General features: G+C 29.3%; 4 protein-coding genes and 1 long non-coding RNA gene across 19 annotated transcripts; 4 read left to right on the top strand and 1 right to left on the bottom strand.

Moving 5' to 3' along the window:
* Nucleotides 1–136: 136 nt before the first annotated feature.
* On the top strand, nt 137–3,694 carry LOC126878038 (serine/threonine-protein phosphatase 2A 65 kDa regulatory subunit A alpha isoform). Of its 2 annotated transcripts, none has more exons than XM_050640422.1 (10): nt 137–303; nt 656–847; nt 1,279–1,498; nt 1,601–1,761; nt 1,841–1,996; nt 2,091–2,362; nt 2,452–2,646; nt 2,769–3,012; nt 3,077–3,320; nt 3,437–3,694. In XM_050640422.1, the coding sequence occupies exons 1-10, from the start codon at nt 220–222 to the stop codon at nt 3,439–3,441; spliced, it is 1,773 nt and encodes a 590-aa protein (XP_050496379.1). In that variant the 5' UTR covers nt 137–219; the 3' UTR covers nt 3,442–3,694. The 2 variants fall into 2 exon arrangements, with proteins under 2 accessions (XP_050496379.1, XP_050496380.1); XM_050640423.1 differs by having other exon boundaries at nt 3,432–3,694.
* Nucleotides 3,359–9,151, bottom strand: LOC126878039 (uncharacterized). 4 transcript variants are annotated; one of them, XM_050640426.1, is made up of 11 exons: nt 8,816–9,151; nt 8,696–8,744; nt 8,272–8,460; nt 7,943–8,182; nt 7,621–7,860; nt 7,034–7,129; nt 6,695–6,963; nt 6,512–6,610; nt 6,124–6,388; nt 5,801–6,045; nt 3,359–5,717 (listed from the first exon to the last, which is right to left on the bottom strand). In XM_050640426.1, exons 3-11 carry the CDS (start codon nt 8,410–8,412, stop codon nt 5,564–5,566), a joined length of 1,749 nt encoding a protein of 582 aa, XP_050496383.1. In that variant the 5' UTR covers nt 8,413–8,460; nt 8,696–8,744; nt 8,816–9,151; the 3' UTR covers nt 3,359–5,563. The 4 variants fall into 4 exon arrangements, with proteins under 4 accessions (XP_050496383.1, XP_050496382.1, XP_050496381.1 ...); XM_050640425.1 differs by having other exon boundaries at nt 8,696–8,740; XM_050640424.1 differs by lacking the exon at nt 8,696–8,744.
* On the top strand, nt 9,038–9,747 carry LOC126878045 (uncharacterized). The gene is made up of 2 exons (XR_007695546.1): nt 9,038–9,176; nt 9,263–9,747. It is a non-coding gene; the product is annotated as an uncharacterized LOC126878045 (long non-coding RNA).
* Nucleotides 9,748–10,098: 351 nt separating this feature from the next.
* LOC126878042 (uncharacterized) lies at nt 10,099–11,102 on the top strand. Its single transcript, XM_050640432.1, has 3 exons — nt 10,099–10,264; nt 10,720–10,880; nt 10,960–11,102. Exons 2-3 carry the CDS (start codon nt 10,720–10,722, stop codon nt 11,027–11,029), a joined length of 231 nt encoding a protein of 76 aa, XP_050496389.1. The 5' UTR covers nt 10,099–10,264; the 3' UTR covers nt 11,030–11,102.
* Nucleotides 11,103–11,705: 603 nt separating this feature from the next.
* Nucleotides 11,706–27,094, top strand: LOC126878034 (uncharacterized). 11 transcript variants are annotated; one of them, XM_050640404.1, is made up of 12 exons: nt 11,706–11,936; nt 12,344–12,389; nt 13,592–13,733; nt 14,038–14,166; nt 14,269–14,435; nt 15,027–15,243; nt 15,311–18,085; nt 18,266–18,643; nt 18,744–21,296; nt 22,506–22,626; nt 22,727–23,043; nt 23,239–27,094. In XM_050640404.1, the coding sequence occupies exons 4-12, from the start codon at nt 14,040–14,042 to the stop codon at nt 23,325–23,327; spliced, it is 6,744 nt and encodes a 2,247-aa protein (XP_050496361.1). In that variant the 5' UTR covers nt 11,706–11,936; nt 12,344–12,389; nt 13,592–13,733; nt 14,038–14,039; the 3' UTR covers nt 23,328–27,094. The 11 variants fall into 11 exon arrangements, 10 of the variants coding, with proteins under 10 accessions (XP_050496361.1, XP_050496367.1, XP_050496365.1 ...); XM_050640410.1 differs by lacking the exon at nt 12,344–12,389 and having other exon boundaries at nt 22,796–23,043; nt 23,269–27,094; XM_050640408.1 differs by lacking the exon at nt 12,344–12,389 and having other exon boundaries at nt 22,796–23,043.
* The last annotated feature ends 421 nt before the right edge of the window (nt 27,095–27,515 follow it).

The following is a 27,515-nucleotide window of genomic DNA, read 5'->3' as shown; positions in this document are numbered from 1 at the left end:
ATTGTAAATTGATTTATTAAACATAATTCAAACGTTACTGTAAATCTAGATGAAATATGTGACAGAATAGATTTTTCTTTCGCAGAAGAAGAAGACGAAGAAAAGATTTTACATGTGCCGCTAGTTCTCTGTAATAGTAACAACCATCAGATGGCGCAGTAATGTGAACACTACTTGAACACACGGGAGTTTCCAAGCTCTGGTGTGATCGGCAGCAAAATGGCAGCGAGCGACTCTACTACGGACGACAGTCTTTATCCGATAGCTGTTTTGATCGACGAACTAAAAAACGAAGATGTACAGGTGATTCTAAAAATGCTCGAAATCTATATTTTATAATTGCAAAGTAATAGACTTGCTGTACCGCCTGCAGTCACTAGAAAAAACAGAGTGTCAAGGCGGCTACAGTGGTAGCGTACAATTCGATAGAGTATTCCTTTAGTCTCCTGTCATCCTAAATATTCTCTTTTCAATATCAATACATTCAATATTATGATCTATTTGTATAACAATGCTCACGTTAAAAGCTTTGAAAATTCAAAACTTCAATTTGGAGAGATATATTTTGTTACTTGAAAAAGGGAGGCATTGGTGATGATAATGAGTGAATCATAGAGGGTTGACCTGCACATTTATGGAATTTTTCTTGTTACAGTTACGGCTGAACTCAATAAAGAAATTATCTACGATTGCCCTTGCATTAGGCATTGAACGAACACGCAGCGAATTAATACCATTTCTAACTGAGTCTATGTATGATGAGGATGAAGTTCTGCTAGCTTTGGCAGAACAACTTGGACAATTTACTCCTCTTGTAGGAGGTCCAGAATATGTACATTGTTTATTGGTATATATCGTTATTTATTTTTCATTCAACAGCTGAACTAACAATAATATTTAGACAAAAGACGCCTGTATACAGTATATAAGTTAGTAATTAATCCAGTAAATAGATATTAAATCAGTTAACTTTTTTTCATTGTCATAGAATCATTTTTTATAATTGTAATTCATATAAAGCATGTGCTATATTATAACAAATCATGTTTGCATAATTATGCATATGCATATAGTGTTTCAAATAATAGATAATTACTTTGGAACATTAATGCTAGCATATTATTTTTATCATTGTATACTTGAAACAAAAGAAATTGATTACAATAGAGATAACATTTAGCTTGAGACATTTAAGATTATACTTTAGATATTTAAGATAATACTTAACAAAAAGTTCATTATTAGTAAACTTTGTAATAAAAATTTATTTTAATACAGAAACCTTTGGAGAGTTTGGCAACAGTTGAAGAAACTGTAGTTCGAGATAAAGCAGTGGAGTCTTTAAGAACTATTGCTGCTCAACATAGCTCAACAGATTTGGAGGAGCAATTTGTTCCTTTGATACATCGTTTGGCAACAGGAGATTGGTTTACATCAAGAACATCAGCATGTGGTTTATTTAGTGTCTGCTACCAACGTGTTAATCCATCAGTTAAAGGTAGAACATAAAGATAATTTAGATTTTAGGAAATATAAAAAGATTTGTTCTCTGTTTCCTTATATAAATATAAATTGTCTTCCTCTTCTTTTTGTTTTTTAGCATGTTTACGAAACCACTTCCGTAACTTATGTCAAGATGACACTCCAATGGCACGACGATCTGCTGCTTCACATTTAGGTGAATTTGCAAAAGTTATGGAAATTGAATATGTAAAGGCAGATTTAATTCCGATGTTTGTTATTTTGGCTCAAGATGAACAAGTAAGATAATACATAACAAACAATTATTCTATTAATTTTAAAATATTCATATCATTAATATTTACATCATATTTTATAGGATTCAGTACGTCTCTTGGCAATTGAAGCTTGTGTTAGCATTGCAGCATTATTACCACAAGAAGATGTAGAGCAATTAGTTATGCCTACACTTAGACAATGTGCAAGTGATCAGTCGTGGCGTGTACGTTATATGGTCGCAGATAAATTCACAGATGTAAGCTATTTTTACATATTTTTCTTATTTGTAGTAAATATTTAAATAATATTAATTTTGATTAATTTTAATCAACTTCAATTTTTATTTACAGCTTCAAAAAGCTGTAGGTCCAGAAATTACAAAAACAGATCTTGTACCAGCATTTCAAGTGCTATTAAAAGATATCGAAGCTGAAGTTCGAGCTGCAGCAGCTGACAAAGTGCGCGACTTTTGCCAGAATCTCGATAAATCCAATCAAGAATCTATCATTATGACACAAATATTACCAATAGTTAAAGAACTTGTATCAGATCCAAACCAACATGTAAAATCAGCTTTAGCGAGTGTTATAATGGGTCTTAGTCCAATACTTGGAAAATACAAGTAAATATATATATATATATATATTTATTTAATTATATAAATATGTTTGAAATAATGTAATAATAATACTAAATTTCTTAAATTTGCAGTACAATCGAACATTTGTTACCATTATTTTTATCACAACTCAGAGATGAATGTTCAGAAGTTCGCTTAAATATTATCAGCAATTTAGAATGTGTTAACGAAGTTATTGGCATACAACAACTTTCACAATCTCTTCTACCAGCTATTGTAGAATTAGCCGAAGATTCGAAATGGCGTGTAAGATATGCCATCATAGAGTAAGAATTTTTCAAATATATTATGATGTTAATATAGAAATTATTGAAATTAAACTTTTTTTATATAATGTAAAGTGTAATGTACATATATATATATATATATACTTATTTATATGTCCTAGATACATGCCATTGCTAGCTGGACAACTTGGGGTAGAATTCTTTGATGAAAAACTAAATTCCTTATGTATGACTTGGTTAGTAGATCACGTTTATGCCATCAGAGAGGCAGCTACGTTAAACTTGAAAAAACTGGTAGAAAAATTCGGCCCTGAATGGGCACAGAATACTGTAATACCTAAGGTTTTAGCAATGTCAAGGGATCAAAACTATCTTCACAGAATGACATGTTTATTCTGCATCAATGTAAGTAAATTATTTAATTTTTTATATAGTAATTTATAATTTTTCTATCATTCGCTTTCCCTAGGTATTGGCAGAAGTATGTGGTCAAGAAATAACAACGAGGGTGATGCTTCCGACTGTCTTAGGAATGGCCACTGATAATGTTGCTAATGTACGATTTAATGTTGCTAAAACTCTTCAAAAAATTGGACCTTATCTTGAACCTTGTGCTGTACAAGCTCAAGTAAAACCTGTACTTGATAAGCTCAATACAGACAGTGACGTGGATGTCAAATATTTTGCTTCGGAAGCAATTGCAGGCATCGCAGGTAAAACTTTTATTATTTTATTTCATACAATACTACTCTTCAGAAAAAATCTGTGATTTTTATTTATTACTTTTAAATTACATTTTGTATAGAATACATACTGTGTTTCAGCGTAGGTTGAACAAAAAAAAACTGCATTTAAAATTTATCCATCAATATACAGAACCTCAGTCTCAAGAAGTAACCTGGAGCAAACATTTACACTTACACATGGCAACAGGTAATATTATTGCACAGTCAGAGCAGATCTAATGTCGGGAAAGAATATAAATATGAAATTAGTAGTTCATATTAAACGATATTTTAAATTCTGTTGTATCTGTATATTTATAATTATATTACTTATTATTAAATATTGAATTTAATTGGTAAAATGTATTCCTTATACGTACCTAAATAATGATCTAAAAAATAATATAGTAATAAAAGGTACTCAGAATCATTCCTAAAATCAGACACTTCATTATAATCTGCTCTTCCACATTCATTGATCAAAAATTACTTTATCTTTTAATAATCAGTATTTTAATTTGGTACATAACATTGTTAAGTATTGTAAACATAACAATAAAATTAACAATGAATAATGTAATTTTATTTTGGCCTTTTTATTTAATAATCAACTTGGACATTGTACAGTCTGTATCTTCGCGCTTATTATTATTTTTCTCTACCTGAATATACTTATAGTGCTGATATTAATATTTACTTATAGTTTTTTTACATTTCTATAGTATTTTTTAGTTCTATCAAATAATGTATTAGAAAACAACATGCTTAAGTTTCATCCGCAGGGCAATGGAAATGATAACATATATCAAAAATTTTGAATTTTAGAATTTTGAAAAATAAATTAGTTAAATTAAATTTAAACATATTTATAATATAAGGTAATTTATAATATAATTGTTTAAACAACATATACTTTCAATATAAATTTCTTACATTAGCCGATTTATAATAAAAAAATATATATGATAATGTTATTTTTTGATCACAATAGTTTAACACTTTACATTAAACAGATACTTTTATCAGTATTACTTAACAAGGGATTGCTAATTGTTAACACTTACAAATATATCTTTTAACAGTTATTAGTAAAACTACCCCGCGCGTAATAGCATGTTAGCTTTATAATAAGTTATTAAAACTAGAATATTTTTGTACTACTACAAAAAATGCAGCGAAGAATGATTGTTAGTATTACAATATTACATAACATATTTCTTTCCAAGAAATGGAAATATATATCACTCGTTAATTATGATACTATATATACATTCTATAAAACTAAGAGACATATGAAATACGAGTATTTTCAAACATGAAATTCATATATCGCAGAAACAATTCGTATTTTATTTACTTGGAACTGTCACGCGTCAATGAATTATTTATAAAATATTTATCATTATTCATAATATTTCTGGATTTCATAAAACCATACATGTAGTACGTATGCAAACTGCGCATTCATGTCATAAACAAATTTTTATAATTAGAATGATCTATCGCATATACTATTGCATATATTATATTTTTTCTTATAACATTCCACAATAAACATTGAGCCAATTATGTGCATTTAGTGCTGCAGTAAAAGGAAAACATTTTGTTTTTCCACTCTTACACCAAAAAGCATATTAGTTTCAAAAACAACATAAAATTAGATATGTGCTCGTTATTTTTATAATGGTAACATTCCATTCTACAAAATTATATTTATTTCAACTATTACCATTTTGCATATCTCAATTTATAATCTAAATTTAAAGTTACATATTTGCAAACTCAAAACTAAACTATTTTGCTTAAATAATATACAATATATAATTTTTATATAAAAGAATGCTCTTTTCAAAATTATTTTTTCATTTCTATTCTAAAAATATTGTTTTGAATAATGAAAGTATATATTTGTTGCCAAAACTGAAAGTAATAGACAAGATTTAAATTTATGGTAACTTATTAACAGACTAGTTGTAAACCATAAAAATATTTGAGAATCTAATTGTTAAAAGAGTAGTAGATTATTGTGTGATTTCCACAATTCGTTAAATAACTACCAACATTAACTCTTAGATAAAGAATGGTAGAAAAATGTTCAATGTATGATATATGCAATTTTGCATACTTTTTACATGCATGTAATTGCAAAAATTTCTTTCTAGCTTTGTTTGCTAAATTTTCTTACAAATAAAGACAAAATATACCTTACATTATTAATGATCAAATATCGATTATATCGTGGCTGTTTCAGATTTTGCCAAGTCTACACAAACTGTATGACTAATAGTTGAAACATGTGCATTTCCGTTACTATCAGAACTAATAATATTTAAAGATGAAATTTTGGCACGTTGATATGCCACAACTGTGTTTAAGCTTAAAAACCTAAAAATAAATTTTCTTATAAATATAATATATAACGATACATGTAGAGTGAACATAAATATCAATAATTATTAATAATTTACCTTATACAAACATACATAATCAACAATGCAGTACCAGCTGCAAGCATTCTGATAATTGGACCTTCTACTAATTGAATGAGAGTCCAAGCAGCAGCTGATGATCCACACATGGTTGTGACAATGGCCATAGTTTGCAAACAATGACGAGAAGTTATACCATTTTGCCAGTCCAATTTACTTGCATGTTCAACATTGTAATTTGTACCACACACTTTGCAAGTAAGACTGTCAGCATTTATAGAACTCTGAAATGCATAGTGCACATATGATAACATGATAAGTACGAGTATACCTCTACAAAATGAAAATATTTTATATTTTACCTCGACCAACCATCGGCGCAAACAATTGTGATGAACTGCACTCACATCACCTCTACATTGGCAAGGTTGTATTAATGGACCAGCATCTTGCCTTTCACTATCATAACAGATCCAACAATCTTTGCTGTTAATTGATGTTCCATCCGAAAAAAGTGCAGTATCTTGTTCTGCATTTTTATCTTGTAATTCTATTTCTTTCATGTATTTCGAATGATCTAATCGTTTCAAAAGACGCTTCGGATTTAAAATCCACAGCTGTTCAGGACTAAAATGAAATGAAAAATAATTATATTTAAATAATAATCAAAATAACAAAAAATTAAAATAGCATGTTTATGGAATTTTATATTATTATATTATTTATTAATAAATAATACACAATACAAACCTAAAACAATTCCATAGCACACATGGAAACCATAATATTACGCCTACTTCAATAATACGGAAAACAATATCATGACAATTCCTACTATATAAAGGAACTCTGTAATAAAAAATATGTAATGAATAATTATTAAGTATAAAAGAATGTAATTATATCCAATTAAGAAATTATCTTCATATTTACTTTGCTTTCCAGAATTCGCTAAGTGTTTCACTGCATAAAAATCCAACAATAATAAATAACATGAAAGCTTGTGATAATAATCCTACACGTGACTGATGCAATTGAGAAATATTTATTTGTTCTTGCACTTGAGATAATTGTGATGTACTTGGAACTGGATCAAATAATTTTGCAGTAACTTGTTCTTCAGCATTAACTTTTAAATCAGAGACTGTACGTTTATTCAAAATTGTACTATTTTGATAATCATTCAAGAAACCACCTCGAATCTAAGACAAAGTTACTTTAATAGAATGCTTATTTATTCATTATTTATAATAAAAATTTCAAACAACTTACTTTAAAGTACACTTCCACTCCATAAATTAAGAAAAATATCACAACAATAAACAAGAGCACTGCATAGCAACCATTAAAAACATGGGTGTAAAAGCTCTGAAAAAGATCATTTTGAGTATAATGAATTAAAATTACTGATAGTGTAGTAACAGATTACCTAGGAACTAAAAAATAATTAGCCACTTGCGCTACCAATAAACTCACAGTTGCGCGTGCAGTGCGCTACAATATAACACGTTACTTTGTCGCCTCACCACGTCTGCGAGTGCAATCTTTTAAGCAGTGTTTCAGCGCGTTGGTAGGGTCTTACATAAAGAATTTTATATGGATATCAATAAATACTCATAGCAACAATAGCATTTTATTTATTAATAATCTACTACTGTATAGTAGATTATTACAAACGAACGATCTGACTGTTAGTCGACGTGCAGCACACATCATTTTTATTTCTGCGAGAAATACCTATCGACGTGGTATACACGTCACTGACGATTTTGGAACAAAAGCATCTTGACGTGCGTGGCACGTCTTTCTAGCGCAAGTGGTTAAAAGTCCACTACTATATATATTTTTATTTAATTCACCTGATCTTCTTGGGAATATATTTGAGTAACAATAAATTCTGCTAAAAGCAGAGAGTATGTTAATACATTAAACACAGCAAAACCTATGAATGATTTTGAAAGAAACTGTGGTTTGTCCCATGACATATTTCTTAAGTGAAATACTTCAGCCCAGAAACAAACAATTAAAGAGGATCCACTTAAAACAAGTGGATAATATGCAGATAATAAACTTCTGGACCATCCTTCTTTAAATGCAGTCTATCAAAAGATAAGTTTAATATTTTATCATTATTTAAAGAAGATTTAAGATCTTTAATAATACATTTTGTATAATATTTACCGGCGATGTAAAATATGCTCCTCTTATCAATGATGCGAGAAATACAATAAAATATAAAACTTTTTGTGTTGTGACTCTACAAGCTCTAAGAAAAGATGGTGCTTTCATTTTCTGCCATTCTGCGATGATACACATAATCAGTTGTATTAGACATACAAATGCCAGCATAAAGAATATAGTTGCGAATGCAATGTAGTAACTTAAATTTGGAACATGACATTCTAGTCCATCAAACTGAATCTATGAAAAAAACATAAAAACTATATTCAAAAGTACAAGAAATGGACTAAATATTATCTAATTATAATGAATTACAATTAAAATATTACCTCGCATAAACAAGTACCATTATGACATTCTCCATGTCCAGAACAATTCTCATTGCCACAAGTATCATTCCAAGCCATCATCCCAAACTTTACTAATAAAGTTAATGGATTTTGAGTACTCAGAGCAATCATTTGTTCCATGATCGCAGTATGTAAGACTGACTGTTTTTACACAGTCGTCACAAGAACCTGTTAAACATAAGAAGCAAATATATAGATATCTCCAAAATATTAAAAAAATAACAAACAAGAAAATGTCAGATTACAAAATCTATAGATATTAATAATATAATGAAATAGCACAAAGAAAAAAAAATTTTTTGATGAACTTTTTTAATGATGAATAGTACAGATGTAAACAAAAAATATTATGAAAAGGATAGTATATCATAAATTAAATTACACAAACTGTTATATTACGTACCACAAAATTAGTCCATAAATAATATTCACAAACAGTTTTATAAATCTAACTATAAAGTAACAAAAAAACATTATAAGCTAGAAAAAATTGAAACATCACTTTGATATAATCCAAACTTACGAATAAATCAAACAATTCACCCTTGACACTTGTGCTTTTTATTCATATAGATGTAATGAGATAGTCCAAGTGTAGTCGTAACTATATACCTACGCAACAACTTAACTCTTCGTCAACTATCACTATTACTGCTTACTGCATTTTTAATAAATATTGACATTAGATAAAACGCGAGAGTTACTGTCACTAATCTTTTCTTAGCATTTCAAAGTTCAAAGGTAATTAAACCATTAAAGAAGACACATCACCAACGAATACACTTAATTATTATAATGTTCTTTGTTAGTACTGCAAATTAAGTGATCTCGTTTTTCTTTCACACACATCCACCTTTGATAATAATAATACAAGCATAAACCAGGTATGAGATAGATTTGATATCTACTATTTATTTTTGCGTCGCATGTTTTAGAAGCCTGTAAACCATAAACTTCTTTACCATTTTAGTCTTATCTGTGGCTATATCAAAGAGCTTGTATTTTGTATAAACAAGGTATAAAATGTCCTTGTTCAACATACATACTACTGTTGACTGAGAAGTATTACATATTAGACATATCCTACATATGTGAATCAATGAATAACTTTTGTACATTTTTAAAACACTCTTAAATTTTGTAGATATTTCACGATATAATTTGATTATGTAAACATTTTGGAAAAACATACGATTAGCGAACCAGACTATATATATTTTCCAAATAAAATTATTTTCATTATGCACTGGAGTTTTAATTTCAATTGCTGTTAATGCTCTGATCTTATTTTGTGATAAATTTGTGAAATTAAGAATCACGAAATCATTAAATCATATAACAGAAATGCATTGAGTATTAGCTCTACGTTATACCTCGTCTATGGACTAGATCCTTTCATAGAAACATGTATATTATTTTCTTTAATTTTGTAAAAAATATACTTATGCAAACTCATTCTGTCTTTATTTTTATTTCGCCACAAACATTTTAAAATATTTACTTTTCAAACACTCTTAACAGACTATATTCTCCCAAAAATTGCTAAATTGTACAATTAAAAAAGATATCACGATAAATATTTATATATACTTTTACGTTTTAAACAATCTTATGATAAATTTACAGTAAGAATATTATATAATATTTAAAAGACATTTCATTATATATACAAAGTTTATATTCACAGTTATTTCGGTTTATTTTTGAGTTTAAGATAACAAATGCTTTTTTTACGATAAAAGATATTTTTTTTAGTTTATATAAGAAAAGTTTCATTTAATTGAAATTTAAAAATCACATGGGTTATAAAGGATTGATTGTAGAACGCATCTACAGTTTAATAGTTCACAGTTTGTCAGTTTACGAATGGTTTACAAGAGGTTCCGGCTGATACAATATCGACGTGACTTCAAAGTATAATACGTATATAGCTTGGAGTTGAGTGGAATAGTGTATAATTTGCATTATTAAAGTATGTAAACAACCTTTTCTTTAATGATCTTTGCTTATTTTACAATTAAATTAATTGCCATTTTTATGTAAATAGGAAAGGTATCGAATGTTATGTAATATGTTTCATATCTGTACTAAGATTGCTTTTAAACTATAGATGTTTCAACTATTTTAATATAATATGCTAAGCGTTAAGAGATTGCTTCACTATCCTAAAATATATTTTTCTCTAAGTATTATATGTTATTATCTAATACATAAATTTTATTAATCAACATCATATTGATTAAAATGACTAATAATACATCATGGAAAAATAATGTTAATATTTATGGTAATAACAGACTGTAAAAATGTTTATTAAAATGTCCATCATATAGAAATATTTGCTTGTAAAAGGAAATACATATTTAAAATTATATTTACATAATATGTATGTAGTACATATATTATTATGTGAAAATAATATTTCAGATGTCAGAAGGAAGATTACCAAAACCTCAACTTCGTAATCTTCATGTGTCAAAAGTTAAGAAAAGTTTAGGGATAGTGACAGTACTTTGTGCTACTGTTGGTATAACATGGAAAATGCTTGTTTCTGATGTATATGAACGGAAAGTTGAAGAATTTTACAAGTAATTGAAACATCTTAAACGTTTTAATATTTTGCTTCTATTTCTCATACATTTATTAATATATTCTATTATGTTCTAGAACATATGATCCAATGAAATCATTGCAAAGAATGAACGAAGCTGGACTTATGGAATCTTATAATCCATAATTATAATACAAATATATATAATGCAGACTAATAAAATAGTAATGGGATTAATAAAATCTTATTTAAGAAATTATATACATGTTTAGTGAATAAATGTTATATAAAATAATTACATAATATCGAAACTCCTATGTTTTAAATAAATCTAAGGACTTTTATATATAAAAGATTGTGTATTTGGTTTAAACTATTGCTTGTGGTATATGAACATAATTATTTTTATTTCTATCATTCTTTTTTATAATAATTCAAGATATAACTTGAATTGCTTAATTCTTATTAAGCTTAACAGATTAGTGACTTTTGTTTAAATATAAAATAATTTTAATTATTTCTCATGTTAAATATTCAAAATATTAAAACTATCTAATAATTTATTATTTCAAAACTATTAATTTTGAAGCTAATTATATACTTGTTTATAAGAGCAAAAATTCATTTTATACAACACTAGAAGCTGTAATAAATACTTTTCCCTATCACATATTAGGATTATATAAATTATTTTATTGTATTAGATTTCTAGAAATATGAGGCTGATAAATATAATAATAAATAAATAAATAGATTCAATAAATTTGAAACTATAAAAGGTTAGGAAACTCGAATGTTAAGATTGGCAAGATGGCGCCTCACAAATACCCAGTATGCTCCGCGCGATTGATTTGCGCATGTCAGTTGCTCGCATTGCAAATGGCGGCTCCTTGTTATTGTTCATGGCGTTTTATGACTTGTCCCTTTATATTACCGATTATGTCGAGTTTTTTCGTGATTTCTACCGCGCGCTATGTGCAGAAAGTGAAGTAGGACTTGCGCGGTATATTTTAGATTAAAATTAGTGCTCTTGTGGTGTGGCTCCGTGCATTTTCAACGCGAGAAATCCCGCACGAAGTTGGAAAGAAATGGGGTAACGTTAAAATTTTCTTGTGTTCATACGGTATGAAATCGTTCTGTGCAAAGACTGAAGTGAGGCTCGTTGGTTACCATACTAATCATTATCGAATTTTAACTTTGTTTTCGGTAAGCATATGTAATTACGAGGTATAGAAAAAAGCTGCAAAATAAAAATGTTCAGATTTTTGACGGTCTATCTTGAGCATGCTTGAGCCCACTTCACGTACACCTCCCCCGACGGACAAAATGGTGGCCCCCCGATATCTAGTGCTCAGTATGCCTTATTTTGTCAAAAAACGTTATGAAAATTGCCAAAATCATCTAATCTCTCACCAGAATACTAAATTCCGATTAGCGCGACAATTTACATTTTATGTCTGGTTGAAAAAAATATTCTATAACCTATTTTCTTCCACATAGAAGTTGTGCCCCTGTCTTGTGGCCCAAAAGATTTTAATTGCAGTTCGTGAGTAGTAAAATTTGATTCAAAATCGTTTATGTTTCATCGCATGTTTGTCGATTCGGTAAATATCGATAGTGCAATTGATGGTAGCTTTGTATTTTCTTCGTTAATCTCTATAATTTGGCAAAAATCGTGATCAAATTATAACCTAGTAATGCTCATTGGCCTCACTTTTTGTTTATGCACTATGTTTTCGTTCCTGTTTTGTTTCGACTTGTCAATTTTACATTTTTATTCGTTGTTTTTGATATTATACTCAATCTTTCCCTTATTATTCCCAAACATTTGGCCAAACTTGATTCAATTTATCCATTTTTAGATATTTCTGCATGAATATTTATAAAATTTTTTCATTTTTGTAATTTTGTTACAGTCATATTTGTATAAATATATATTATAAATATGTATTATAATTTGTCATTTGTTGATATAACAAAACGAAATTGTATTAAATAACCAATACTAATAATAATATCTATTTTATTAATATTTTTAATATATTTTATATATTTCAAATTATTTTTATTTTCTTATATTTATAATTAATATATTAGTATTATAATATATATGTATATTAGTATCTTAATTTAACATGTATTTCTGAAGCTTCATTATGATTTTATTTCGTAAGAGTTATAATTTGAAATTAATTTTCATATTTATATATATTAATGACTATAAATTGTTGTAACTTCTATTACACATTGTAGTAATTTATAATTGACTCCAATTAATTGAAAATTAATTAATTAATTTATTTGTTACTTTCAGATTATAATCATATATATGTTATTTCCACTTTAATGCAATTCCATACATAATGAGTAAAGTTATATAAGCAATATATTAATAAAATTTAATGAAATAAAAACTTTTCATAAAAAAATTAATAATGAGAAATTAATAATGACATATATTTCAAAAGTTTATGTAATTATTGATAAATAATTTATAATTTCCAAATTAAATTACATATTGGACAATTTTTACATTATAATGTGTAAGTTACATATGCCATGTCATACCATATATAGATATGAAATAATTTATTTTGTTATGTCAAGGTAGATTTATGACATTACAAATTGACATTTTTGATAACATTTTATATTTCTAAATTGTTTAAACACAGTTATATTACAAGATAAATTAAATAAATTATTATTTAATTTTGTCTGATAAAAGTACATTATTTTATCTTACAGAAACAATAAGCATATTTATTAGTGCTGGAGTGGTTTGGAGTTGTCGGTTTGAAACCGACAGTCAAACATCTTATCACCACATATTGTAGTGATACCCTGAGGCGTTTGTAACCTCTCTGGGTAGTTATGTGATTTGTGGTTGGTAAGTATAACAGATTATATAAAATTATATATTTTGTACTGTATAATTTAATGTAACTTAATAATGTTTATCTTTTTGTTAAACAATACTTTTTTTCATTCAATTAATATCAAAATATAATAACACACATTAATTCTTTATTATAGGGAAATGTATTACTTTTAAATTCTTCTTTCTCTGTCTTTCTGTACCCTTCCTTCTCTTTTTAATTATGATAATAAACTTGTTTATAAAACTTGAAATGAATTTTATTTATATTTGTATGTGCATATATAATTAGGTTATAAATTTGTATATATTGTAGTCATGGCGGCTGATAGTGATGGTGATCTAATTCAAACAGTTGTAACGTGTGAAGGTAATTTAGAAGATCCAGAATTTCCACACAAATTTAAAATCATTGTTGACCATCTTAAATCTTTGCTTTGCAAAGGTAATTTTTACAGATAACAGTTTTTAATTTTAAATTTAGAAATACCATTAATATTGAACACAGTGTATAACAATACAATGTATGATATTTAATGATTTATAGACAAAGGAGATGGTTTAAGAGTAAACAAGGTAGAGCCATGGAATTCTGTCAGAGTCACATTTTCAATACCCAGAGAAGCTGCATTACGTCTTCGAGAATTGGCAGCTCAGGGTTCTTCAACCCTCACACAACTTGGAATTCTTTCAGTGCAGGTTGAAGGAGATCAGGTAATATCTGTTATTTAATATGAATCAGTTTGTATATATAGTTGTATGCTAGTGGCTGAGTTAACAAAAACCTAGGATATAGATATTATAACATTTGGACTACTTGTACTTTCTACTAGAAAAAATTGTCTCAGTACTTTCATTTTTTTTATAAGAAATGACAAATACTCTATTAACTAGGAACATTGCAAGAAGTGCTATTAGATTTTTGAAATATATAAGATAGTATTTTTCAGAAAAGTATGATAAATGTAATGAAGGTGACCTTGGAAATGATTCGCATTAAAAATGACAATAAATATAATTCTGCGTGCAGTAATTGCAAAAATTATATCTGTAATTGAACATTTTTTCAGAATATTACAATTTTATATATTAGAAATACCAAACAAGAATAAATATTATTTACTTATAATTTATATTCTTAATGTCTTACTTTTCATGTCTTCTATAACAATATTATACATTTAATACATAATTAATAGTTGCATTTGATTCAGCCATTGGTTCCTGCTATTTGTATTCCAAGGATAAAAGTTGAAGAAATTTAACTAAATGTACAAAATATGTAAACTATGAATTGTATAATAGGTAATATCATTGAGGATAGCCAATCGCTTTAGTGGAGAGGCACAGGAGATTGTATTACGTTCAGGACCTTCACAAGACAGTGGTGCCAAATCTCAAAATGAATCCACTAGTAATACAACTAATGTGGACAGTGAGCCTCCAACAGCTTTACCTGGTCCAAGTAATACATCTAGCATTTCTTCAGCATTACGTAATGTGGCTCAACTAATTGCAGCTGGTATGCTTTTTATATATTTTATAAAATTAAGACATTCTTCCTTTTAATATTTATTATATTATTTTAGGCACATCGTCAGAAAAGGCACCACAGTTTCGTTCTCCAAATGTAGTTGCACCTACAGACTGTGATCCTATTCCACCTTTCCTTACAAAATCTGTACAGTCAGCATCAGGCAATAGCAACGTTGGTGTCTCTGGAAATCAATCAGTAACTAATCCCAGTGCTTCACCTAGGAATAATTATAATGGTCCATTCCCATTTGCCAGTATGACACACGCTGCCCAAGCGATACATAGTCGTGAATCACAAGCGACAACGATTAAAAATGCAATGCAATTTAAGCATCATGTACAGCCACCACCGCCTTATCCTGCTCAAGAGAATTTGGCGACAGTAACAACATTAACTGCTGGTCATACTACTACTCAATCAGTTGCACCAGTTAGTCAGTTAACGAATCAGTACAAGTCTCCAATTACCACCACATCTAGTCTGTCACCAAACAGTAATAATCTGGCAGGGAATTCAAATGGTAATGGAAATCAAGTTGCTTTATCCAGTCCACTTCTTGTAAATCTTTTACAAAACGATGCTGCCTCGCATCCAAACAACGTGATACCTGGCCAAAAAATTTTACAGCCAGTTATCGATAATTCTGGACTTACTAATCGTATGAGACCCACTAAAAAGCCAACAGTTAGAAGAAAAGATCTATCTTCACCTAGCGAATCACCACCGAATTTAGATTCTCTTAGAACAGAGGATCTTATTGGAGGAACAACAGTCATTCCTGATTTGTCTCAATCTTCTACATCTGCATTTGCGACTGTTAACGCTAATCAACCTTCAACTATTCCTCAACAACATCCAGTTAATGTAATTAGTGGCGCTGCGCAAAATATAGCACAGCAAGCAATACATCAAGCTTCTGCTAGTGGACAAATACAACAATCTGCATCACCATTGCATGCACAAGTACAAATACAGCAGAAGTTTCCCATTAGACAAGAATTGGCTTATAGACCTTCGCAAGTACAATTACAGGGTCAACTGCCAATTAGACATCCAGTAAATGGGCAGCAAATTCGAACACCATTGCAACAGCGACAGTTACTACTTCAGCAACAGCAGCAACATCAAGTTCTAACTCAACAACAGCAACAGTTGAATCAACAACAAAACATGAATACTCCGCATCTGCTTACACAACAGATTTCAAATCAACAACAATCTTTGGTACAACCGCAAAATGTAAATACATCGTTACAATCTACACCTGTGCCCAGTCAACCACTTTTACAACAACAACAATTGATGCAGCACTCGTCAGTAGGCATGAATGTTCCACAACAACGGCTAAGTTACTTAAATAATCAGCGTCAGCAAACCCCTCCTCCTTATTCGCGACAGCAGGTTCCACCACAGTCCCATTTAGGGCAACAAAATCAAGTAATGAATGTGCAACAACAATTACATCATAATCAACTTAAAAATATTAATGTTAACACTAACGCCACGACTGATTTTCGTTACGGACAAAGTCAAAATATTTTAAGCAGAAATTATCAGGCTACAACTAGTAATGCTAATGGGACCACGTGGAACGCACAAAATAACTCTATTCCACAAGGTGCTCAGGTTAATACTACTCGCCTGCCAAGTACGAATCAGGTTTCAGGTGCCTTTTCTCAATGTGGATCTCACGCTAATCATGTTTCTAATAGTAATGTCACTTCGCCTGCTATCAAGGTTGAAACATCCGAATCTCCTAAGCCTAAAGAAGAGACGCCTGAACCAGAATATACGTCGACTGGTAAAATACGACAGTTTCTTATCAACCCTTTAACCGGGCATTTGGAACCAATGCCTAGTGAGAGTTCGGATTCAGAACCAGAGAGTGCAGTAGACAACCAAGATGATTTCTTTTCCTTTCCGTCGCCATCGAATGACCGATCAAATTCCATATTTTCCGACGACGATGCAGACAGTAATTTCTCAAGAAGAAATGATACAACAACAAATACGGATCAATCAGATTCCGAAACCACGGTGAAATCTACTGCCAGTGAAGGAAGTTTGAAACATAGTAGAATAAAATCTAACAGAGAGACCGCACAAAGTCCAATGCCTGGAGAAAAAATCAAACTAAGGCTAAAGTTAGAAAAGTCTGAGCCTGTTACACCAGCTTATAAAGTTGATGTTTCGTTTGTAAACACACCACCAATTAGGAAAGCCGATAAATCGGTAAATAAAATGTTTAGCACTGGTATTCCCAACTCGGGGACTGGTGATGAACCAAGAGTGCCTCCGTTACATATTTCTTTAAGAGGACGTAATGCTTCGGTAGTACAAATCAGAAAAAAGGAAAAGAAATCGTTGAAAGACGGTGAATCTGATCCGACTAACATAAAAAGGCGGGGGAAATTGAAAAAAATGAAAGAATGTATAGATGGGAACAAGTTGTTGCAAAAGAAATCTTTAAGCATGATTATAGGTACTTCATCCGCATCTAAATTACCTTTATCTAATTCCACGATGATCAATAGCACCAATTCTATTAGCAAAGTAAATAATATACTGCAAACAGTTGTATCAAAACCTAATGCCTTAAAACAAGAATTACCCATGGATGTTGTACGTGTGCAAACTGGTGTTACAAAACCGAGTTCAAGTAAAAGTAGTGATGTCGATGATATACCGTTAAACAGTCGAATACCATCCCCTTCAAAACATAAAACTACTATTTTGAACCAGCCATTGAACACACAACAATCTTTAACAAAAGCTCAAGTTGAATTAGATGTTCAAAATCATATACAAGAGCATAAAATAGGTGGAGGTAAGATATATATATAACGTTTTTATTGTACAAATTTTCTTCTATGTTTCATTATATTTCGTGATATCAAATAATAAACATTAATATAATATAATAAAATTAATGTAATATAAATAATAAACATTATTATTCTTTAGTATTTAAATTACTAATTTTCTAATATTATTTCCTTTTTTGTAGGAAAAACTAAAAGAAGAGATTCTAAAAAGAAATCGGAATCAGGAGATGGTTTACATCGTGAACAAAATTTATTGTCTGGTGGCAGAATTTTGGATAACCAAGCAAAATGGAGAAAACTTAATTATAAAGGTGATTCAAGCCAATCTGTAAGAAAAACTGATACACTTTTAGCCAGCAATGATTTCAATACTGTTAAGAAAGTAGGGGAAATCAGAAGAACGAGCGACAGTGAAATTACTCGATCCGTCATTGAAAAAAATACCTTGAATGCTGTTGCTTCACGATTAACAGAAGTAAATGGTGTAAAGAAGGATTTAATTAATCAAGAAAAACGAAGAAGATTAAGTTTAATGGATGAAAAAGATCTGCATTTAGGAGGTGAATTTGATGATTTTATTTTGTGTATGAATTAAAATATACTGATTTAATATTATCTATTAAATACATACAATTGATTATTTTTTTATACATGTTACAGAATCTCAAGATGCAGAGGCTACACATTTTAACAGTCAGAAGACCATTTCTGAATGTTCCTCCGCCAGTACAGTTCCGAATACAAACACAAATACAAATACAAGCACGAATATAAATACAAAATCTACTAGCAATTCATCATTTGAGAATGAAAATTCTGGGTTAGTACCTCCAACTATATCTACACAGAATGATTCAAATCCATCTACTAATATTGAAGGCAAAGTATCTACACATGTAGAAACCGCTATTAAAAATACACAGTCAACTGTAAATAGGATTATTTCTGGAAAAAGTAAAACAGAAATGGATAATTGCAAAACAAATTGTAATATTATGGCAAAAAGTCAAATCAATCAAAAATTAAAACACCATATGGTTTCAAAAAGTGATGCAAATGCTACCATTAACAGACATAATAAAATAGAGCATTTTGGTCATAAGAAAGTGATTCAAAATCATATAAAGCAACCTGACCGATCCACAGTGGAAAACAAGATTGATAATGTGCAAAGAATTAGTTTACTGAAAACTACACAAAGTTCAGCAATAGGAAACTCAGTGGACCAAGTGCCCAGATCCCAAAGTGTTGATGTACCTTCTAGCAAGCCAACTTTACCAGTCGGAGAAATTAATGTAACAGAAGCGAAAGTTAAGCAAAAATTACTTGAAACTACAGTTCCAATTGCAATTGGAGTAGATGCAAATGTAGAGAGAGTCAGCAGTGGAGGAGGTGGTGAAGATTCAGGTATTGAGTCAATGGATGCTTTGTCAGAGAAATCACCGAATCAAGGGGAATCTCCTTTGCATAGGCCAGCGTCTGAATCAGTAACACAAAACAGTGCAAAAACTGCTGTTCAAGGGGAATCTTCCCTACCAATCACCAATAAGAACGTGCCTTCCTCAACTAGTAGTAGTGATATGTGTTCAAATTCCCATTCGGAACTTCTAAAGTCCAGTGGCCCGCAAAGGTTAAGTCCTGTGTCTGTAGCGAGTTATCTTGAAAATCATTTAAATCGCAATATATCAAATTCCAGTGAACATGACATGAAAAATATATCTAGTGAAAACTCAACTTCAACAACACAGAGAACTGGTGGTCATAGTGACTTGATTCCTAGTTTAGAAGTGACTGATAAAAGTGTATCCAGCCCTCTAGTGACAGGATCTGTGACTATTGTGACTACTTCTGTACCCAGTACTGTGGATAGTAGTGATAACTTATTGCAATGCGCACAGCAACAAACAAATGACTTTTCTGAAAAAGACAGTTGTAGCGTTAAATTAGAACCTTCTATCAACCAGCATGATCAGGGTAAGACGAACATTAAACATGAAGTGTCAAGAGCCCCAGAAAGTGTATCTGAAGATAATGTAAAGACAGTCATAGATGGTAATAGTGCAATTAGATTAAATGATGAACCTCATGGACAAAATAATAATGGTGTGCCTGTAATACAAAATCATGTTGCTTATAATAAGGTAAAGACAGAAAAACTCGATACTACAATTACAAATGAGGCTAATGTGGTGGTAGATAACTCATGTTCCAGTAGTCAGAGTTTTAGTTCTGAAATCAAAGTAGAATCTAATGTCAATGAAAAAGTTGATGATACAAGGCAAAATGATCGATCAGATAGTACGAAAAGCTGTAACATTTCTTTAAACGCAACACCTGTTAAGTTAGAACAATGTTCCGATCAAAACCAAAAATCGAATGTACAAAGCCATCAACAAATATCTGTTAGAGAGCCTTCTATGAATCTTCAAAAAGTTGCAGATGATTTGGTTAAGAAAATTGTAAATGATGCGAGTGATATAAACATAGGTATTCAATCGCCTCTTGGTGAAGATCCTCAGCCAATTAGAATTACCCCACCACTGTATACGTACTCCAATCCAGTAGTTTTACAAAGGGATGAGACTCCAAGCCCAGCTGCACAAAATCCAGAAGTGGATTCCAGTGATGTTGAACATGTCAAAAGGAAACGTAGAAGAAAACAAGAATTAGAAGGACGACAGGATGTTATATGTATAGAAGACAATGATGAAACACAATTTGTAGAAAGATTAACTTCAAATAATGCAGATGATTATGTTAAAAGACCACCAAAGTCATTGCTGGAGCAACTTCTAATAGAAATACCAAATGACACCAATGAAAAAAGATCTTTAAGAACTAGATCCCAGAAATTGAACAGTCCTGATATTGTAAAAACTCCAAAAAGTAGTCCTCATGGTCCTAATAAATTAGAGGAGAGACGCAGTATATCACCATATGCTAAAGCAAGTCCTAAATTAGGAGTATCTAAATTATCTCCTAATACGACAATAAAAGTTGGGAAAAGGAAGCGCCAAGAAAGTGAAAGTTCTGTAGCATCTAGCACTGCTGATGATCCACAACCAAGGCCAGGAAAACGAAAATGTTCAGAGAATGCTGCAGAACTTATAAAAGCTTGTATGGGTGTTGATGAAGCTGCTTTAAAGAAACAAGTACCTGTAAAAGAAGAACAGTCAAAAAAAGGATTCAATATATTGGCCAAGGCTAAAAAAGGTGTTTATCTTATATTACTTACTTTATATTGCCATTCAATAATTTAGTAATGTTATCTCCTATATTGGTATATTATGTACGAAGTATGTCATGTAACTTTATTACCTACAACATCACTATTTTTAGAGTTATGAAAACATTTTTCCTATGAAAGGCGTATGGTTTTGTAGGGATTATCATGTGATGCAAAGATTTTCATTTTAGGTGGTCAAGAACATACTAAGAACATATTAAGGTCATCTCCATCTTTTTAAATGGATGTTTATCTTTTTTTATCAGTACCTGATAACAGTTTTTAAAGTGAGTTCAATGACCTATTCTACAAAGTATTTCAAGATATTTCTCTCATTTCTTGGGAAGGTGTTCAAAATGGACACAGTTGAAAGTTGTTCAGCTATTTTGATGTATGTAAATCTGGTTACTAAACGGGCAGTAACCAGGCCCAAGTAAATATTTAATCTTTTATAGAACATAAAAAGAATAAGTAAATTTTCAATAGTTACTACAATTAAAAAAAGAAAAATAAATAAACAAAGTTTTTAGGGCGAGAACGAGACAAGATAAAGGGAATTACTAGTTGGCAAACCAACATATAAATTGTTAAACAATTTGAATCTTTAATGGTTACTGTTGTAACTTCAATGCACCTCTTAGATCGTTGAACTCGTCTTAACAGGTGCTATGAGACATACAAATAAGAATGATCTTAATATCTCTGAGATATTTCCACCTAAAATAAAACAGTCTTCGCCATTTATCGTCTCCTGCAAAACATTTTTTACGATTTTGAAAACAAAACAAATATTTCAGGTGATAAAATTACATGAAACACTATGTATATATAAGAAAATTTCTTTAGATATTAAATATGTGTTTGTTTGTTTATATTGATCTATAAAATAACAAAGACTGCCAAAAACAGGGTAATAAAGGTGTTACTAACAATTGATCGTTCTAAACTGTTTCACGCTGAATCACTGAAGCTGTTTTGATTATATATATAATTTTTTGTATATATTTGTATTTATATGAATACATATTTGCATAAGTGTCTATAATAACTTGATCTACACAAGTATTCAATCATTTCTTAGTCTCAGTCTCAGTCATGTTTTCCATAATTTATGAATAATTACTTTTGTGCCGTTTATAAATATTATTTTGAAATCGGGCCTGAATATTTTGACACAAAAATTTTTGTATTTTTAGGTCCCATTGTGGTAGAAGTAGATTCGTCTGATGATGAGCCATTGATTGAATCTGTAGGAAAAGCAAGAATGCGATTATCAGACGAAACATCCGCTGCCTCTCCAAAGTCTAAAGATCAAAAGTAAGCAACATCGGTTCAGCATTCTTTTAGCAGCAGTGCATATCTGAATATGTCAGAGATTTGAGAGCCCCGCTACGTAAATAAATTTTTGTTATTTTAGAACAAATACAAGCACAACTGTTTCTGGCAGTCAAATTAATTCCAGTAATATATCAAATTTCAATGCCAGTAATAGAGTGCAAAGAGAGAGCCGTTTGTTAACCACCAAACAACCGAATACAACTACGGTAGTTACCGCTGGAAAGGAAAGGCTACGTGGTACATCCGTATCCAATAATGAATCCTTAGGAGAAGTAACAACAAGGAGATCTGTTCGACAGAACACAGCTTCGCCACTGGCAACACCAGCAAGCAATACAAGGGGTGCATCTAGATCTACAGAAGATATTACTAGACGAAAAACTCGAAGTGGTGCTGGTATGTAAAGTTTATATACATTATAAACACAATTTATGATTAGTGAAATAATAGATATTCAGTATGTTTCAATATATTTGGTACCACTACATATAAACTTATATTTAAACATAATATATATACTTCTTATATTAATAAATATTTATCGCATTATTGTTTATAAATTATACATTTCACATACCATTTTAATTGAAGACACCTCGTACAGCGGGAACATTGTTTTAGTAACAGCTGAAGCAACAGAGCAGGCAAAACGGAGGCGAATATCCCGAGAAAACAAATGACCTTCGGGAAGTGACCTTGACAGTGATTAGCTACCGTCGCTCGTCAAGGCCTATCCGACTGATTGTGTATCTGTTATAAGTGGTTATGTGATCGCCGTGTGGCTGGACCCCACCTGGTGAAATGCATGCGTCAATACCGCACAATGCTGCTGTATATACATATATAACAGGAGTATTGTGTTTAGAGTGCTGGATGGTATTCCAAATTTTTGTTGCAATAGGAAGTATACACTGAGATTCAGTAAGTTACATGTATAAAACTTTATACTATATATATTATATATTATATAATAATATATATAATGATATATATATAATATATATATTATATATATATATATAATATTATATGTATATTAATTTTATGTTTCATAATACTAACGGGAATATTTGAAACAAATTTCTAAATATTAGGATACGATTTCATTGTTATGTTTTTAAATGTTTAAAGTGCTCATCGTAAAAGCAAAAAAAGGAATAAAACGTACTTCATTATTTTTTGTTGCCGTCTAAGCGTTCTCAATTACACTTTACTCCTAAACAGCAAAGTTTAGTTACTCAGAATAATCTGCTCAATGCATTATACTTTAATCTAAGTAACTGAACTGATCCAAAACTGCCGAGTTAATGTGCAACTTTCTTTTGCCAAACTTTTATGATTCTGTCTTTAATTACTGGACGTTATTAATAGTAATTTTGTAAATTATGTTACATCATCAGTATGTACGAAATTTTACATATTCAAAATTTTTAGATTGAATATGTATAGTACTACTTTATTAAAATACTAATTGCAATAACCATTAATAAATTCATTATTTAATTAAAATCAAAGAGGATTATATAAACGATAAAGGACAACCAATTTTACATTTTAAGAGCCATTATTATTTATTATTTGGTTATTGGTTATTATATATACGAATTAATAATGGTAAAAGAAAGTCCAAATTTTTAATGCATTAAAATAAAATCTGACTGTACTGCCATAAATAATGTACATTTCTCAAGGACAAATTTCATTGATTGGTGGGGCTTGAGTCGCAACTCTGACAACTTCACTGACAGGCTTTGTTTAAGGATATTTAATTTATATCCTGTATTCATTTTAACTTGTCCATTGCATTATAAATTTAATATTTGCATAGTAAATATTTTCCTATATAAATAGTTATATTGAATTTAGAATACTTGCTTGAATTTATATTCATAACAAAAGAAACGTCTATAATATATTTATAGAATAATCATACTTTCCTACAAATTTATCTAATGATAAAGCTATATGTGCATTATTATAAATTTAACGAATCCTTATGTTATGTATAGTGTTACAAAATCTCTATTTTCTTCACCTCAATAAACATAGTCTTTCAGCAGGAAGTTTGTCTTGAGTCACAACATTGCAAAGGGCAGAAATATAGAGTTATTAAGACGGATTTATTTTATTTATAAAACAAACAAAACGTTGGGATAAATCGTGCATAAATATATAGAAATAATAAGAATAATTATGATAGAAAAACGAATAATACAATGTTAATTTGATAGGTAATATATAAATGAATATATTTTGTAAATAACTTCTTGTAAAGATATATAAAAGCACCCTCATTGTACATATAGAAACTGTTTAAATTTTTATTACATTAGCGATAGTTCAAGTTGTGCAACATTGTCATATTATTAATTACTTTTTGTGATTGTGCACCGAGAACACTAGAAGCACCCTTTTGGCTCACTTAAAATATGCAAAAATGTGTATGCATACATATATATTGTAATATATATGTATGTATGTGATGTATATGAACTATTGTATATGAACAATTGTTTTTGTGAACAGATAATCTAGTTTTATATTGTATAAATGTAAATTATATAGTTGAGAGCTAGAATTTTTAAATGAGCCTGTGATAGCCATCATAGCATTTTTTATATTGAAAATCTGCATTTAGAATGTCACATTAGTAATGTATATTCGTTTGTTCCGTAATTCTACATACGTTCCGTTATGTATAAAGAAATGAAGAAAATATTATATTATGATTATTTTAACATTTCTGTTTTATATAAAACTTTCCACAAAATTGTATTGTTTCATAAATGAATAAATCCTAATTTGAGTTAGAGTTATTCAAAGATTTTGAAAGATAAACTATTTTTCCCCAACAAAATTTCTTTATCTCTTTATTATTTTTAGGTTTCATGAAGAATCTTAAATAAAGTATTTTCTTCATATTCCTTATTGAAGCTTTGATGGCTATCGGGTAGTATATATTTAAAAAAATATTTCTGTCACATGAATGTTGAGTACTGAATTCAATAATATTTTAAATAGGAAAAATTTTAACAAACTTGCATTCAATGAACGAAATCGTACTACTTTGAACAATGGTTTTGTTAAATTTTCTTCTATTTTTAATATTTAGTTAAATTATTTAGTTAGAACATTGCTTGTTTAACAAAATTTATTTCAATAGATCTTGAATCATATATTGTAAATAATAGCATGCTTATTTTACATGGTGGGAATTTATGCTGTATATAAAACATATAAAGAAATGAACATTTAAATTGCCTTTAATTTGATTCAGTCCTATATTGTAACGGAATCACGTATAATGTAAAATGTAAAGTATAGTAATTTAATAATACAATTTAAGAACCAGCAGGAAAAAAATAAATTGTAATTTCGATGTAAAATATTCTCTTGAAACCTAGGCAAATAAGTTAGGAATTATTATGTTACAATTTTATCATTGAATATTACATTTATATGATTGTATAGATTATAAAGAAAGTAAGCTTTGCGTGTAAATATAAATATTTTAAAAATAAGTAAATCTTTCGCATGTTTACATAATTAAGGAGCTTCTAAAGTTTGTCTGCCATATAATTACATATATAATATGTATGTATTATAATACAAATAATACTGATACACCAAAGATCATAAGTTGATTGTAATATGTAACAATTGTTGATATTCAACACATTTTTAAAAGATGGTGTATTTGTAACGCTCAATAAATAATTGGTGTTTATAGTGTGCTTCATAAACACATAATGTACCATCATTTTCATGCAGACTATAATAATTATACCAATTAAAATGTTCACTTTTGTGTGCTCATTTGTATGTATGTATAACGAATGCATTACAAGCTCCTTAATTTTGTTTGCAGTGCCACAAATATTCTATCATATATATATGAATATGCGTTTTAAAATCACCAGCTCTAAGGTGAAACTTGATGACTTTAAACCTACTTTATGCAAAACGTTTGTATTTTTAGTATTTGGTTAATTGATATAAATAGCAGTAAAAGTAAATTGATAATAATTCAAGTGGATATATAGATATATAAATATAAATATATATATAAATAAAAAATTAGATACAATACTATATTTGTAGAAAACAATTGAGCACGTGAAAAGAAAATCGCGCTATGATTATGAGAAAAAATATTACAATTATATTATTACCTATTATTACACAAAGTGGATACACAATATAGTAATTTGCTAATTGTACCTTTTAATAATTACTGTAGACACATTGATGAAGGTTTTTTTCTTGTTATTAATTATTACCATAAACTTAAAAGATAATGAAAAATGTGTTATAAAAAGATGCAATTGCTTATTTTGTATCATACCCAGTTTCATGAATTACTTTGATATCTCACATACACATTTGTTAAATCAAAATGATTTTGTGAACATTTATAATACAGAAATACATTCTGTAGTTATACCAACATTTCTAGTTTTAATTTTACAATAATTATTTTGTGATAAAAAAGAAATAATATTTTACGAATATTTGCAAATATTTTCTGCAAAAATAAAATATCATAAAAGATTTAAGTTACTTTGTTTGCATACTTTTAGAATTATGATAATTGTTATATTTATCTTATGAAGTATACATTAAAATATTAATCACTATATAAATCTTTTCAGAAATATTTTTTATGGAAAGTTTTAAAATATAAAAGTAACAAATAATCTTTATTTTTTGTAAACTTATGAATTTAATGTAAATAATGCTAAATATTTACCTGTAACTATTTCTAGTTGCAAATTGAGTAAGAATTTGTGAGTTTCATGTAACTTCAATTTTGTTTATTAAAATTTTTATAAATATATTTATTTTAAAACAAAATTTTTTATCAGTGA

This window comes from Bombus huntii, chromosome 2 (genome assembly GCF_024542735.1).
Source record: "Bombus huntii isolate Logan2020A chromosome 2, iyBomHunt1.1, whole genome shotgun sequence".
NCBI classification, from domain to species: domain Eukaryota; kingdom Metazoa; phylum Arthropoda; class Insecta; order Hymenoptera; family Apidae; genus Bombus; species Bombus huntii.
Note: the sequence above shows the minus strand (reverse complement) of the source record. Positions and strands in the feature narration are given on the sequence as shown.

Excerpts from the sequence above, each read along its gene's own strand:
- LOC126878038 (XM_050640422.1), top strand. The coding sequence starts at position 220 with ATGGCAGCGAGCGACTCTACTACGGACGACAGTCTTTATCCGATAGCT. Across the intron at positions 304-655 it reads TAAAAAACGAAGATGTACAG|TTACGGCTGAACTCAATAAA; the intron begins GTGATTCTAAAA and ends TTCTTGTTACAG. Across the intron at positions 2,647-2,768 it reads GTAAGATATGCCATCATAGA|ATACATGCCATTGCTAGCTG; the intron begins GTAAGAATTTTT and ends TATATGTCCTAG.
- LOC126878039 (XM_050640426.1), bottom strand. The coding sequence starts at position 8,412 with ATGGAACAAATGATTGCTCTGAGTACTCAAAATCCATTAACTTTATTA. Across the intron at positions 6,964-7,033 it reads GAGTGGAAGTGTACTTTAAA|ATTCGAGGTGGTTTCTTGAA; the intron begins GTAAGTTGTTTG and ends ACTTTGTCTTAG. Across the intron at positions 6,389-6,511 it reads GTGCTATGGAATTGTTTTAG|TCCTGAACAGCTGTGGATTT; the intron begins GTTTGTATTGTG and ends ATTTCATTTTAG.
- LOC126878042 (XM_050640432.1), top strand. The coding sequence starts at position 10,720 with ATGTCAGAAGGAAGATTACCAAAACCTCAACTTCGTAATCTTCATGTG. Across the intron at positions 10,881-10,959 it reads AAAGTTGAAGAATTTTACAA|AACATATGATCCAATGAAAT; the intron begins GTAATTGAAACA and ends ATTATGTTCTAG.
- LOC126878034 (XM_050640402.1), top strand. The coding sequence starts at position 14,040 with ATGGCGGCTGATAGTGATGGTGATCTAATTCAAACAGTTGTAACGTGT. Across the intron at positions 14,436-15,026 it reads TGCAGGTTGAAGGAGATCAG|GTAATATCATTGAGGATAGC; the intron begins GTAATATCTGTT and ends ATTGTATAATAG. Across the intron at positions 22,627-22,726 it reads CCAAAGTCTAAAGATCAAAA|AACAAATACAAGCACAACTG; the intron begins GTAAGCAACATC and ends TTGTTATTTTAG.